Genomic DNA, 14,761 nt, shown 5'->3' on the forward strand with positions numbered 1-14,761 from the left:
AGGATCATCTCAACTTTGAGTGCATCTGGCAGCTAATGTTTATTCTGCTCTACCACACTGATGCTGAGGAATGTGGGTCACATGACATTCTCAGGTGCCATGATATGTCAAATAAATAGGACTTTACAGAGTTATGTCAAGAACTGAGGTTTTCTTTACACAGACAAGCTAATGCTTTACTATACAACAGCAGCTAAAGTCAAATCTGTCCCTTTGGGATTAACTCCTTCAAAGTTCTTGCAAGAACAAACAGAGTTCCTCCTTCCATCTCGCGTCTCCTATGACCAGACATCTCTCTACACAAAAACTGGATCATGGCTGGTCTGAGAAAAAAAGACATATTTCAGGGTATATTGGGTATTCAAGCACACCCTCCACATCATATACTACCTTCTGAATATCCAGTACACTTCCTTCTTCCACTCATTTCTAAAAGGCAGATCTCTGGTGACATTTTTCATCTCATCCCATTCCACTGCTACTTACACTATTCACAACACTCAACCATCTGAGAAACATCAAGAGATGAGGGGAGAGGAAAAAAACTTAAGCTGAAAAGAGGATCCAATAGAGGCGTGCAGCTGGCAGGTGTAAAGGTGTCAGAAGGTAGCATACAAGGAAACACTGAACAGATTCAGCAGCTGTGCAAAAGAGCTGGACATAATCTCTGCTTCTACCCCTTCAGATGAACAGTTGCTACAGGGAACACGGATAACACTGTCTACATGAGAATCTCACTCAACAAAAACACGGTTCATGCTCTTGAGATGCCCCAAGAGTCACCAGCTGAAGTGAAGAGATGAGAATGGAGAGGAAAAAAACCCCATGGGAATCAAAACTACAGGATGAAGGACAAGGACTTATTTCCTAATACGCAAGACTCATTCAGTTCAGACACTTCATGCTCTGCTCAACAAGTAGTGATGGAATTTTTCCTGTGAGTACAGAAAGATGTGTACAAATACATCAACCGTTGCCAGTTTTCACCAAAAAATATACATCCACTTCCAAACTTATATACCTCCCCCTCCCTGTAGCATATAAAAAGGTTTCACTTACCTGTGGACTGTGCTTCCAAGATAAAGGAACCAAAGATAACTAGCAGACAAAATAACCCATGGCCAGTCAAGGCAAGAGATGATCCTGTGCTGCTCTTTGATGCTACCATTCCATGGCACATCTTTTACCCACCAAGGATTCTTTTTAAAAAAATTCTGAAAGATCTGGTTGATCAGGAGCACGTTGGTCTAAAAAACAAACAGACAAAGCAAGAAAAAGTGTTGAGCCAAACACCTACAACACCTGGAGAAGGAAAAGGGAAAGCTAGAAACAAAGAGAAACCTTTTACATGTTCTAGCACTTAGGAATCTAAGTGTTCACAGTTCTCAAGGTAAAAGGAGCAGATAAAGCAATCTACACAGGAAAGACTAAAAGGAGCTGTATTAGAGAGACCATAACTTTTCCCTCACTGTCTGATGTTTCAAATGTGAAGACTGCCTAGCTTACAATTAATTTTAGCTTTTCCTTTCAAGACAGCCCCAGAGAACATAGCATCTGAAGGATTTGTTTCAAAAGATTCTTCAAGAGAGCCAGTCTTCCTACACCCCCACCACTTTTCAGAAGGTCTCTGACACAGCAGACTGTACGAGACAGCTAGGATAAATCCATCAAATGCTTCTTCAGCCACCTGGAGAGGCACAGCGATCCTGACAGCCAGCCGGCAGGCAAACACACGCTTACGAGGAGGAATGTAAAACAACTTGCAAACCTCAGGTATGATGATCTGACAGGACAGAGCACAGCAATTAAAACTGCAGGATGTGACACTGCTCATACCTGAGGGATTCACCCACAGCCCATGAGGCACTGTCACAGCAAAAACAGTCTTGTATACAAACACACAAAGCACAGCTGGGAAACAGAAAAAGCACAAAGCAAAACCTTTACTTTTCATGAAGATCCAGCAGAACACATATTTCACCAACCTACTGTAGTTTTAACCTGCAAGGCCTCCATTGGTAAACACACCAACAAACAAATCAACAACCAACCAACCAAAAAACACCCTGGAAAAACAAATCAACCAATAAAACAAAAACAGCCAAACAAACCCCATATGGAAACATGATTTCAACACTTGTATCCTGCTGTTCATTACACATCTGAAGCTCTCAGGTGAAAACAAATTTGCCAAAATTAATGTTTTTTTACACCTGACAACAGGAATACTTTTAACTCTGAGGAAAATCCCATTCAGCTGCAGCTTTTTCAGCTAAATGAATATGCATACCAAAAGGGGATTAGGTTTTTTATTTGGCCAAGTTTCCCAAGGAAATTCAAATCTGCTGGATAATCTCAAAGAGATCTGAGAAGTGCAGAGGCAGGTACCGCACTTTTTTGTACTTTGTGGGGACAAAGAGGACATCTGGGTTAGCACTCCTACTACTGGGGAAGGCAGAACTTCCAGATCCTTAAGTGCTTCTGAGATTAAAGCAATACACCAGCACTGACTAGAGAAACACACCACAAAAACACCCTCAACTCACATTTCCAATTACTCGGGCAAATCAGTAGATGTATTACGGGAAGCAATATGTAGATTTTCCAATAAACCTGGTAGGCATTATAGAGAGAAGAGGGTTTTCCCTTAGTTCCATGGCACTATTATGCTTATACATACTTCACAAAAGAGCTATCTTTAAAATTTGGATAATTCTTTTTAGTCTCTCAATGAAAAATTCTTTGTCTGCATACACCCTTGAAGATGATATTTAAAGTATCATATGTATTAGAGCTTCTGGGACAATAAACTGTGTGTCTACCCCTTTTGTTTCTTGCTTCATTTGGAGGGGGAGGGAGAGGAGTGAATCTATCCCACTCTGCCTATAGCACAGCCTATAGATTTCTCATATATTCCATGGATAAGGAGCCAATGCTTTGTTCAGCAAACTTCCACCATGCAGAATGGAATAAGGATACTTTCACTTACCTGCTAGAAAACCTTCAGCAACAATTAGACCATGGAAAGAAAAAAATACTCCATGTGAAGAAGCCAAGCTTCCATGGGAAGAACTGCTAAACCAGATAATCTGTATGTCTGCCCTGTCAGACCTCCTGCATGACATCTAAGTTGCTATTCAATCAGAAGAGGCCAGCCTATACTCCAGGCCAACAGATAGCTGCTCTCCTCCAAGAGTCACTGCTCTACACAGAATTACAGCTCTGAAAAAGAAATGCACCATCTTTAACAAACGCCCTTCTGATTAGACCAAGAAAGCTCTGTCCTTCCTACTCCAATGTAATGAAGCCTCATTAGTGTAAGAACCTCTGAAAGTATTGCCAAGGTATCTTTTAAAGGTGGCCCTCCCTGCCCTTGGAACAATGCACGTCAGGTGACATAGCAGCAGCCAGGAGATGTGTCCTACCTTTCTTTCCCTCATTTTCCTCCCCCAAAGACTACCCCTAGAAGTCAGCAGTCCAGCTCTGGTCTCTGAACAGCAAACAAGTTAGAAATATTTAAAACAAGAATATCTTCATGGGGCATCAATTATTGCTTATTCTTAATTCACTAACAGATTGCTCCAAAGCACAGCACTGTTTCTCTCCTTTCTTTAAAAATCAGACATGGTTTCAACACCTCTTTTTAGCTAACAAGCCATTTCAATCCCAGGTTAGCAGGTATCCTGTCTTTCACAGGCCTGGGGCTGCCACTCCAGGAATGCTGTAAATTGATGCTGCTATGCCTACAGAAACATCCTGCTAGGCTGATTTAGTTTGGTGTGGATTTGAAGGAGACACAAGAGTAGCCAGCCCATTCAGTGGGTGACAGCATAGATAACCCCCTCAGGGTTGTTAGGAGACACAGGGTACAGGTACTGCTTGCAAGGATCCTCCCTTTGGGCTTCAGCCAACTTACAAAACTTGTTCCCAGCCTTGACTGTTCCCTGGCAACATTAGAAGAGAGAGGTTCTGACTAGACAAGAGACTCTCCCTTTTTCCCACAGGAGAGCTGATTTGGAGGCTATTTAGACAGATATTCAATTCTCTGAAAATTGACTATTGTTTTAGCACACTCCTTATGCCTACAGCTCAGGGGGAAGCAGAACTCCTCAGATCTCCACTGCCTGAAGTTAGCTGAGTGCAGTGTAGATCACACGCATTTGTCAGAGACATACTCCCAGTGGCATAGCTTAACAATTCAAGGGTTTGGGAGAATCAAAGTGTACACAAAGCACTAAGGAATGGGCTGGTTTCTTTAATGGATACTAAGAACAATAAGGCAGAAGCTGACAGTAGCACAAGTATGAAGAGCAAGGATATTTCAGACCCATTTCACATGACACAGCCTAGGCTGAAGGGTTATGTAAGGATTAAGTTTAAACAAAGATGTTTTTAAAGGTAATATTTAGTACTGCCAGCAGTGCCCATAAATACAGGAATGAGTGGAGGACATTTTTCTATGTAAAAAGTTTATCAGTCAATAAAGGTGGAGGGTTTTTTGCTTTCTTTATAATGTAAACCTTGAAAAACACCTGCTAAATATAGATAAGACAATAAACCATCCTCTATATCCACAAAATCAATAGCTACACACCCTCTTAGGGAATTCTATGAACAAGTGAAAAAGTTCCCATTGCTCCCAGCTTGCAGACATCTCCAGCTCCTTCTTCAAGTCTTGACATCAAGCAAGCTTCTCAGTGATGCTTTAGCAAGAGTCCCTCTTGCACAGAGAATAGTAGTTTGCTTCTACATAAAGTCCTCAAGCAGACATCAGCTTGTACTGAAGCCATGCAGGCCAGATTTCCTGCTTCCTCTTACACCACCAGCAGCCCTTCCCAAAACTGACACACATATATGGCAGGAGTTCTCTGTAAGATAAGCTCTTTGGGGACCTTTGCCATTTATCTTCCAGACCTTCAGAAGCTGCCAACCCATACCCTTTGATCCTTTATATGCATGTGTAAACTTTCATAGGATTATGACTTAATTTTCTTATTTTTCTTATTTTGTCACAGAAGGACTCCTAGGTCCACATGGAAAAGCATTCTTTGGAAGGCCATATGCTCAGGACATGCTCTAGACAACGAGAGACTGGACAGTCTGAAGCTCTCTAGTTGTTCAAAATGCCTGGCACAGTCAGGTCCTGTGTCACTGTTGTTGGAAAGCAGGTCTTCAACCTGAATTCCTCAAAGTTTATTTAGGGAAGTGTTCAGAATGTTTGGAATGCTACTGGCTTGCTTTTGAATACCATACTTGAAACTTAGCAAAAGAAAATTAGCTATCCTCATGCACATAAGAAATCTCTTTTTTATCCACATTATTTCCCCCTCACAGAATAATATTCAGACATTGCTTGCTAACTCTTGAATGCACACAGCAAAGACCTTAGCAGTGGCATGAGTGATGGGTGTGCACAGCATAGCTTTTGAAAAGCTAAGCACAGGCATTGTTCTTGCCTCATGGTCATGCCGCAAGTGGAATCTAACGTAAGCAGTGTGGTTTGGAGGATTTAACCTTCACCCTTAGTTCCTGGTTTTGTTGTATCCTTATTTTGTGTGCTTTCAAGGAGCAGTTAAGCTTTAAAGCAAAAAAGTCATCCTCTTGGCTGCCAAATTAAAAAAAATACAGAAAAATCCTTCATTCCACTTTTTGTGGTTGAATCAGTTTAGTTGAAAGCTTTTAAAAACAGAATTGTATTTTTAACAATTTAGGGATACCATCACAATTCAATTACACTGTTCAGTTTAAGATAGGAACAAAGGAAAAAAACAAAGCCTTTGAAGTTACCTGCAGGCAGTTCAGAAAAATCTTAATCATCTAACTTTTCAGCACAGCCAATTCTCAATTATTCAGGATAATGGGAAAAGGTGGAAGAGGAGAGGATGAAATATGAAAAGCCAAACAGCATGTAACACTCCTCCTGCCCAGAAACCAGATGATGTGTTTGGTAGCTTCTTTTTACACCTTCATATTTGAATTACAAAAAGGCAGTTTTCTGCACAGCACAGTCACAGCATAAAGCAGATGGGCAAATTTCACATATTCCCTGTTACAAAGAACAATCACTAGGAAAGACCAAGCTGCTTATTCTGGACATTGGAATCAGCACACACCCTACTGCAAACAGCCCCACTGCTGAAGTGGAACCTGAAGAGTTGGATTTCCTTCCTCATTCCCCAACTGTGCCAAGGATTTGGCCTGTGACCTTCAAATTTGGCTGTTTCTTTCATATAATTGTTTTGATTTAACTTTTACCTGCTCTCTCTCACGAAAGTTTCTAGAACACTTATTTTAAATTTTAAAATGTTAAATTAAAAAAAAAAAAATCCCAACAAACGAAAGCAGCAATTGGTGATGCATAACTTCCATTTTCAAGAGGGAGCCTTATCAGAGTTTGCATAGAAAGAAGCCTGCTGGATGGGTCAAGCTCTGAAAATCCATTTTAATCATTGATAAATGGCATGTACCTAACTCTCCACAGACTCACCAAGGCACACCCAAACTTTAAGCCAAGGAAATGGATTTTTCACCACTGGATAACTAGTGCCTTACAACTGGTAAAGTCACACCAGTATTCCTACCTCAAGTGAATAAACCTGCAAGACTCACCGATTTGCACAGCTTACTCCCCCAGCTTCCTCCTCTCTATCATTCCTATCACAGTCTGAAGTCCTTTTGGCATCTTGATCATGCTTTTGCTCCCCTCCCTTGTTTGCCTCCTTATCTCACTTGATGCTCCTCTACTCATTCTAGATACCCAATATCCCTTGGCTGAGGTTAGCCAAGCATATTTTTTATGGGCTGATTGCAGGGAATACTTCCTCCAGCTATTTCCCTTCCATGCTGGGTGCAAGCCTTTGTATATGAGCTTCTTCCCTGCTGCAGCCCAGAGAAATGGACAGCATGTTCAAAGATACTCCTGAGGGGACCCAACAAGCCTCAACTCCAACATTCGTATTAAAAGTAAGTAACAAGGAAGGAACAGACTTTCCAAGGTGTGCAAAGAAGAGGTGCAAGGCTGCCAAGGGGAAAAGGGGTGGTATTCAGTACCTTCCACTGTCCACTGCACTATGGAAATGCTCAAGTCAGTGTGGATTAACAACTGCCAAGCAGGGTTTTTATTTTCTCTAAAAAATAATATTTTTCTATTCTTGCAAGCAGCACTCATACTTTTAGAAACAGAATCAGAGACAAGCCATTAGAAACAGTCTCGGTATTGTGATGATCCTTCCCCATTTCCACGTACCGTGGTTGTCATGCCAGGTCTGACACATTCACAAAAGATTTGAATTGTATTACTTAAAAAAAAATAAAATCCAATTTTCCTTGCTTTGGTAAGCCCAAGAGAAAGCCCTAAATACTATTAGCTCCCTAGGTTTTAAGACGTTTTCTTTAAAGTCACAGAATTTCACTGGAAACTTTTTCTGTTTTATTTGGGAAGAGGAAGATAAGAGAACAAAATCCAATTGTCCTTCCAAATAAGGAAGGAGTTAGTTATGAGCAGGCTGTGAACTTCCAGGAGCCAGTAAGAAGAAAAACAGAGCTGCAGAGGAGCAGTGGGAAGAGTTAAGTTAATGCACACAACTCCAATGCACTGCAGATTTTTGCACATTACGAAAATGCTTATAGCAGTGGGATCATGTCAACAGTGAATGAAAACAGTTATTTTTTAAAAAAAGTGCTGGATCTGCTTTGAAGAATTTTTTTTTTTAAACATACTGTAATCTATGCAATCTATGAGAAGAACTAGAGACTGGGGGATTGTGGAAAACACATCTCTCAGAGTCTTTCTCGGTTTTGTTTTTGGGTGTTTTTTTGTTGTTTGTGGGTTTTTTGAAAATGGCTTTACTTGGAAAAGTATTCCCTTTAGAAACTATTGTTTCAGCATTTTCCCCCTGCTGCACTGCATCAGAAAAGCTAGGTTTCATACTTTCAGCTTTAATCAGTACAACAGCACATTTACAGAGGACCATATGCACAAAATGTTCCAGAATGCCTTCCAAAAATAATAAGCCCTAAAAAAGAAAACTCACAGTAAACTGGAATGGCTTCAAGGAAGGAGAATAAAGAAAAGCCATGCAAAGGCAGAACTTCTTGTAACCAGATCCAAACTTGAAAAGTTACTCTCAGTAACAGGATTGACAAAGAAGCACTGGATTGGTAAAGTCACTTGTATATATCCAGGATGCTATTCTCATTTATGCAGCTATGTTAATCTGTTTCAGCCCGTGTACAGTAAAGGCTTATTTTATAATCCATCACTACTAGAACATGCTTCTCCCTATCCTTACTATTTCTTGTACTTTCATTTTAAATGATGCAGCTAAAAGCATCAGTCTGCTCCACATGCAGCTGCAATACCACCAGGCTGCACAGCCACTTGAGAGGACATCCATTTGGAACTCATCTTCCTTTCAAAGCCATCTAAATATAAACTTCAATGAAGCAGTCTGACATTTAAGTAAGGAACTATACTAGGAGATGGAGAAACTCTTACATTTATTCCTAAAAACACAGCTGTGAGACACAACTCAAGTTTAAAATTACTACATTTCCCAGATATAAAAATATCCACTATATAGAAGTATCACACACTTTCAAGGAATGACAACCAGTATTGTACAGTGCTTGTTATTTGTATCCCACCTTAGAAAGAAGGTTCTCAGCAAGAAATGTGTTGTTATATCAGAACATTCTAGGGTAACAAATCTTTGATTGTGAATGCCTGTCAGCACACAGATCTTATCAGAGATCTTGTCAGACACACATAAAAACTCTGAAAAATGAGACTGTCCCTTATGGCCCCTGAAAACTTAATCTTCCAACAAGACAGATCATTGACCAAAAAAGTTTAAATTCTGGTTTTGGTCTTAAGACTGCATTTGGGATTCTAACAACAGAAGAGAATGGCTTCAACAGAACTCAATAAGGCAGGCCTTCAAAAGGTCCCATTAGCTCACTATTTCCCTTTACTTTTGTTTTTTAGCAGCTGCAAAGTTGCTGCATGTTTTTTATTGCTTTTCCTCCTTGGGATGCACTGTACTAACAGCACAGATGCGCATGTATTGCCACAAACCATCACTATGGCAGACATCCATCACAGTGCCACTGGGCACGTTTTATTCCACAGAACCATATCACTCTTGTCAATCAGCATACAATGAAAAAAGAAAAAAATTTGCATTCCCATTCAACCCCCTAGCAATTAAGACCACAGGACAATGAACACACTGCCTGCATGCAGCCCCACTGCTGGGGTGGCTGCCACTGTCCCCGGCACATCCCCCAGCAGAGCACCCTCCCCAGCAGCAGGCACACCAGCCTCCACCCACTCAACCTGAAGATTTCAGACTTCAGGCAAGTTGACATAAATTAATTTCAAAAGTCAACAGGACCAAGAGAAGAGGGGGTAGGGAACAGGTGCCCAAACAGCTTGCTTTCTTTTCATTCACTCTCACAATTACCAGAATCACTCACAGAGAAGACACATCATTTCACGCAGAAGACCCTCACAGCCTTTTTTCTGCTAACTAGCTTCCCTCAGCAGGCTATGCTTAATTTGATTTTCTTACAGGGGATCAGTTGCAATTACATTTTGATTTTAACAGCACAAGCTAGAAGAATCAAGCCAGAGAGACGCTTCAAGAAGGATAGTGGTTTATTACATGTCACAAGAGGACATACACCATGATAAGGCCAAGTGCTCCAAGAAGAATCCTCAGGATAGATCCCTTACCAGCAGAGTAGCAAACCATCTGAGACCTAAAACCATCATCTAAAGATTGTGTTAAAGATTTAGATTTTGTGTTAAAGATTTCCACCATTAAACTGGGATGAAAGAGAAGCATGCCAGAAGGAAGTGCAGAGAAGTAAGAGTTTGCAGAATGAAACTTTTCATAAATAAAACCTGTTTGTTGTATCTCAATAGAAAGTCAGTTTAAAGCTTCAACTTCTTCCTCACCTGACTCAGTGACATTTAGATTTCACATAGCATGGCTAGTAGAGGAAAAAATATTTTAAAAAATAAATCACTATTAGCTGGAACTAGGGTAGCCCGGAGGTGGGACACAGGATACTCTGACTTGCAGTAGAAGGGGGAGCACAACCAGTCTTCTGCACCACCCTGCAAGTGTCAGAGGGATCCCCATTCCTCCACTCCCCAGGGAGAGGCCTCTGTCTAGCTGTTATCAAACTCAAAACAAAATGTTAAGCAAGGAATCCGGAGGCAGCCAAGGAGCACTGCCTGATAGCAACTGCTCATTTAGCAGCTCTCAGCACCTTGTTTATATAGCAGCAAAGTTAAGGTTCCTCACCCTTTACTGACCTGCAGTCTAGTATACCTCTTGTACATCAGCATCTCCCCTTTGCAGAGCCAGCTGGCGTTGTCCCTCCACCACCCAAGCACTTACAGGCTACCTGGGCTGAAGGATGACCCCTTGCTGCTGGGTGACTAGACACCCCCATGCTGCTGCTCCCACACTCACCCTGCAGCTAAACATCCCCTCTGCAGCAATAACAAAACTTTCGGGAGTTACTGGGAGAAACTGGGCCCTTGCACAAGGACAGCTCTGGGGCCAGTGGAAGCAGCAGCTGGGGGAACACTTTCACCTCAGATTTGCTGCCAAGGCCTGAAGTGTCTGCAACCACTCTCTGACTCAAGCAAGCAGCCCAATATGCTGGGCCAAGAAATTATACAGGCTTCTTGCTCCTAAAACCATCTCCATTTTCAATCCACATTGAAATGTGGAAAAAATAATTTACTATGCATGCAGATGCTCTATATCAAAATCATTCCCCTTAATCATGGCTCCAGCATCATGGTTTCCATGCAGATTAAAATCCAGAAAGCTGGGTGAGAGTGCTTCAAAATAGCCAAAGGTAACACAGGCTTGTTAGAATTAGAGGAAGGCAAATGAAATCAAAGCCAAAAGAAAGTGGAAAGTTACACAAAGCAGAACAGCAAGAGTCAGCAAAATGCTCAGCAGTAAATCTTGCCATTTTGTGCAGGGCTACAAAGTGGTGCTGCACACAAGCAAGAATCACACACATACCTGTGCCAGGTCAGGAGGATGTACACCCAGAAGAGCATAAAGCTTATTTAATCTTCTACCTTACACTTTGGCTGTTTTGCTAGACCACCTAGGACTGCAAAAGCACAGCTAGGCCTTGTCCAGTCTACCTCAAAACTCTAGGGAAAACCCTTCCAAAGATCATATTCCTTCCTGATACTCAAAACGTACAGAAACAAGCTATGGATAAAGCCACAGGCAACACCTCTTCACCACTGGCACCAGAATGTAGAGGTAAAGCATCCTGTTATTGACCTGAGCAGCTGCCTCCCTGCCTGCTGTCCCTCAGCCAAACACACCACTCCCAGGTGCTGCCTGCCTCCTGGCTCCTGTCATAGTCCTCCACCCCTGAATGGGCCAGCTACCAGGCAACCATCCATTAAACAAAAGCAAAAAGACAGATTATGGAGTCTTTTGGATTTTTTTTTTTTTCCCCACTTTTCCAGCATACAAGTATTGAAATATCAACAGGCTGGGCACATGAACATGAAAGATACCACACATGCTGTCCCAGACACCTCTATGCCTTGCTCCTCTTGCACACACAGAGCTGAAAAGCCGAATATACTTCCCCATTCCCTCTGAAAAGTGCATTTTAGAGCAGGCATATTTAACTGTCTACTATCTGAAGGCAAGGAATATGTATGTCACTAGCAGCTATATATAGCACATCGACTTGGGAAACAGGTCACTCCCTGCTTCGCTTGGGGTTTTGAGGTGTCTCCAAGCACCCTGCATGCGTACACCAAAGCCATGAAACTATTTGTCAAGAAAAAACATTCTAGCACAGAATTCCCAGTGACCTCTACCCAGCCTCATGGGAAAAGCACAGCAACTCCAGTTTCAACTGCCTTTAAAGGAAGACTGATTCTATTATTGTTTTTTTCCAGACATTTTACAAATAAATACGAAGATCCTGTGACAGCCAGTAATCCTCAAGCAATTTCCTGTCTCTGGAAACAAGGTTCCCTCAGACTGAATTGATTAAATAAAGGTTATTAAAATTTGTATAAAGCAAACTTGTTTGAAAGTCCTGCTCTTCATGTTTTTACCTGTAACATAGTGCTCCAAGCAGCAGGACAAAGACGTCAGCTACAAGAGCTTACAGCAGAACAAAACTACCATGCAAGACCCACCAAAGAGTAAGAAGGTGATTTAAAATTACTTTCAACAGCAGAGGATTTTCATGTTCATTTAATCTATTTTGAAATGAGTTTCTCAAAGGGTATGCACCTTTTTATACTGTATCCTTAAGACTGGATTTGTTTTCCCCATTTTTTAAATCTGATATGTGGTTTAGTCTTTTGAGAGTCAGCAGTTGTCATCACCAAAGCTGTTTGCCTTTTGCCTCTGCAGTTTAAGAATTTGCTGCAAAACAACTGGTTAAATCCATTAACACCATCTTTCAGTGTTACAAATTTCCTTTTCCTCTAAAGCCAAACATTCTAAATAAAACCCATACAGAGAGAAGTGTTAGTTTCTACAAATGCTACATGTATGTAGAGGAATGCAAACAGCCTGACATCAGGATCAGAAACTTCCTCAACAATTCTCTGGCATCTCTTGAACAGACAAGAGGAAGTAACAAGAAAGTAATGACAATGGTGTAACAGTTTAAAAGAAAAAGAGCAACCATTTAAAATAAGGCTCACATTAGAAACAAAAAAAAACTGAATCTTGCAGAAAGGTCTAAACATCAACATCAGACTGGCAATGGTCTCACATGCACAGGTTAACTGAGCTTCTTCTTCTTACCCCTAAAAAATACGTTATGCAGAGTTTTCAGAAAGGGTCCCTGCATAGGAATTGACCAAGAATTTGGGGGGCAGACGGAGGGGGTTGGTGGTTTTTTTTAATAACATCACTACTCTTCACTAAATGCAGAGTAACAATTTTTAAAAAAAACAACAAAACTACAGACGAAATGTCACCTGTAGCTTCACCTGTAAGGTTAAGAGAGACCGTACTGTGTGAATGTCACAGCAGCTATATCCAGAGGAGTATGTGGTCTGTCACTTGCAACTATCTGGATTCCCATTGGCATCTTTTAAAAAGCCACTTGCAAGCTTCATTTTGTGGAAAAAAAACTAGTCTCTGCATGTTTTATACATATTCTGACACACAGAGCTGCTTTTCTGGATAAGCTGAACATTGCATTTAACAGGTGTAAGCAACAGTTGGCTCTGGACAACAAAGGATCTCCATTGTCTCCTTTTGCATTTCAGGGTCTGCTCTCCTCAGGAAGCAGAATCACCCCTTCACATCCAGAGGGAAGTGGGGGGAGGACAAAGACAAGCCTGCACTGTGGAAAATAAATAGCTCCACTAAGGCTCCACAGGACACTACAAGGCACATTTTGAGGAAACCACCCTTCTGACAGCATACCCCAGAGCACAACAGCTATCAGAAGCCTTTTCTCCAAGGCTTCTCACCCACATACCCTTCCCTGGTCTCTAGCAACACTGCCACGGCCTCCACCTCCAAGTCCTGCTCCCCTGAAGCACTTGAGTATAGCTGCTGGAAATCACTGCGGAGGCTGCTTTACACCACTTTTAAAATGAAAAGAAATCTCAGTGAAATGCTACTGTGAGCCCTTATGAAAGGCAGGAACACATGCTGGTAAGGACAGAACTCAACAACGTACTTCTGAGGGACAAGGTTAAGTTTCCTCATCTCTGCCAAGAAGAGCCATGCTTTATTTACATCAAAGGCATCAACAGTCTTTGCAAGTTCCTTGCAGACAAATCAAATCTGAAAAAGCTAATTATGTTTAGGCTACATTTGCTACAAAATAAGTGTAATTGGGCAGGGGTTTATGTTTTTGAAGAAGCAATCTCACTGATAAATTTTTATTTCTGACCAAGGAAAACTGTCAGGTTTTGTCACTAGACCAACAGCAAATTTCACTGTCAGAAGTCATGACATGAAAGATTAGTCTTCCTCAAAGGCAAAGGCTCTCAGGAGGGAGACCTTGTACAATTTACAGGTACAACCTCAACACCACCAGCATCAAGGGAGCACTATTCCTTGCAAACACTGCAAGTACTTCCACCAGCAAGGAGAAATGCAGAGCAGGTAATGGTCTGCAACAACAATAGTTCCAAGATGCCCAACCAAAAATTTTTGCTTGCTTTCTTTTCTGAGGAAATCATCTTGACTTCCTAACTGCAGGAAAGACTCCTGATCTGGTGGGAATGAAGAAATGCAGAAAGAAGAACCAGCCTTGTGGGTACCATGTCATCTCAGAGCACAGTAATGCTCAACACCCACTGCATATTCCTGAGAACAGGCTAAAGAGCTCACCTGCAAACTAATCAAGAGATGAGAACATGCAGAGAACTTCCCTCTACAAGTGTTCACCCAAAATGCAAAGGGCTTGAGTTAAGGCCAATGATAGTAATGTGAATGACACTGCAGCAAAAGAAAGATACACAAACTACAGTGGGACTATCAGACTTTGCAGAAGCCTAAAAAAGAAAGGCTGAGGAGGAGGTTGAAACAGGGGACATCCACATTACTGCTTTAATGTCATCAGTCCTAGGAGGGTCTAGTTCATGAAATTAGCTGAGCTTAGAGTTAAAACTTTTTTATATATTAAGATTAACCCAAGGTCCACAAACACCTTAATTTCAAGATGCAAAACGGAATCCTTGGCTTCTTCAGCCAAGAAAATTATTAAATCCCCATTTCTG

General features: G+C 41.4%; 1 protein-coding gene across 18 annotated transcripts in view; it reads right to left on the reverse strand.

The window, feature by feature from the left end:
* The window catches only part of SUSD6 (sushi domain containing 6), a 93,893-nt gene that overhangs the window by 45,671 nt on the left and 33,461 nt on the right, over positions 1 to 14,761 (reverse strand). For 12 of the 18 annotated variants that reach the window (XM_086894498.1, XM_086894502.1, XM_086894500.1 and 9 more), the window contains one exon: positions 1,060 to 1,247. In XM_086894498.1, coding sequence (XP_086750624.1) covers positions 1,060 to 1,180 — 121 coding nt within the window. In that variant the 5' untranslated portion in view covers positions 1,181 to 1,247. Of the gene's footprint in view, positions 1 to 1,059; positions 1,248 to 2,989; positions 3,223 to 14,761 lie in introns of all 18 variants that reach the window. The other 6 variants (XM_086894507.1, XM_086894506.1, XM_086894510.1 and 3 more) reach the window with 1 other exon arrangement.

Source organism: Cyanistes caeruleus, chromosome 6, assembly GCF_971803275.1.
Source record: "Cyanistes caeruleus chromosome 6, bCyaCae1.hap1.1, whole genome shotgun sequence".
In the NCBI taxonomy this organism is placed as follows: domain Eukaryota; kingdom Metazoa; phylum Chordata; class Aves; order Passeriformes; family Paridae; genus Cyanistes; species Cyanistes caeruleus.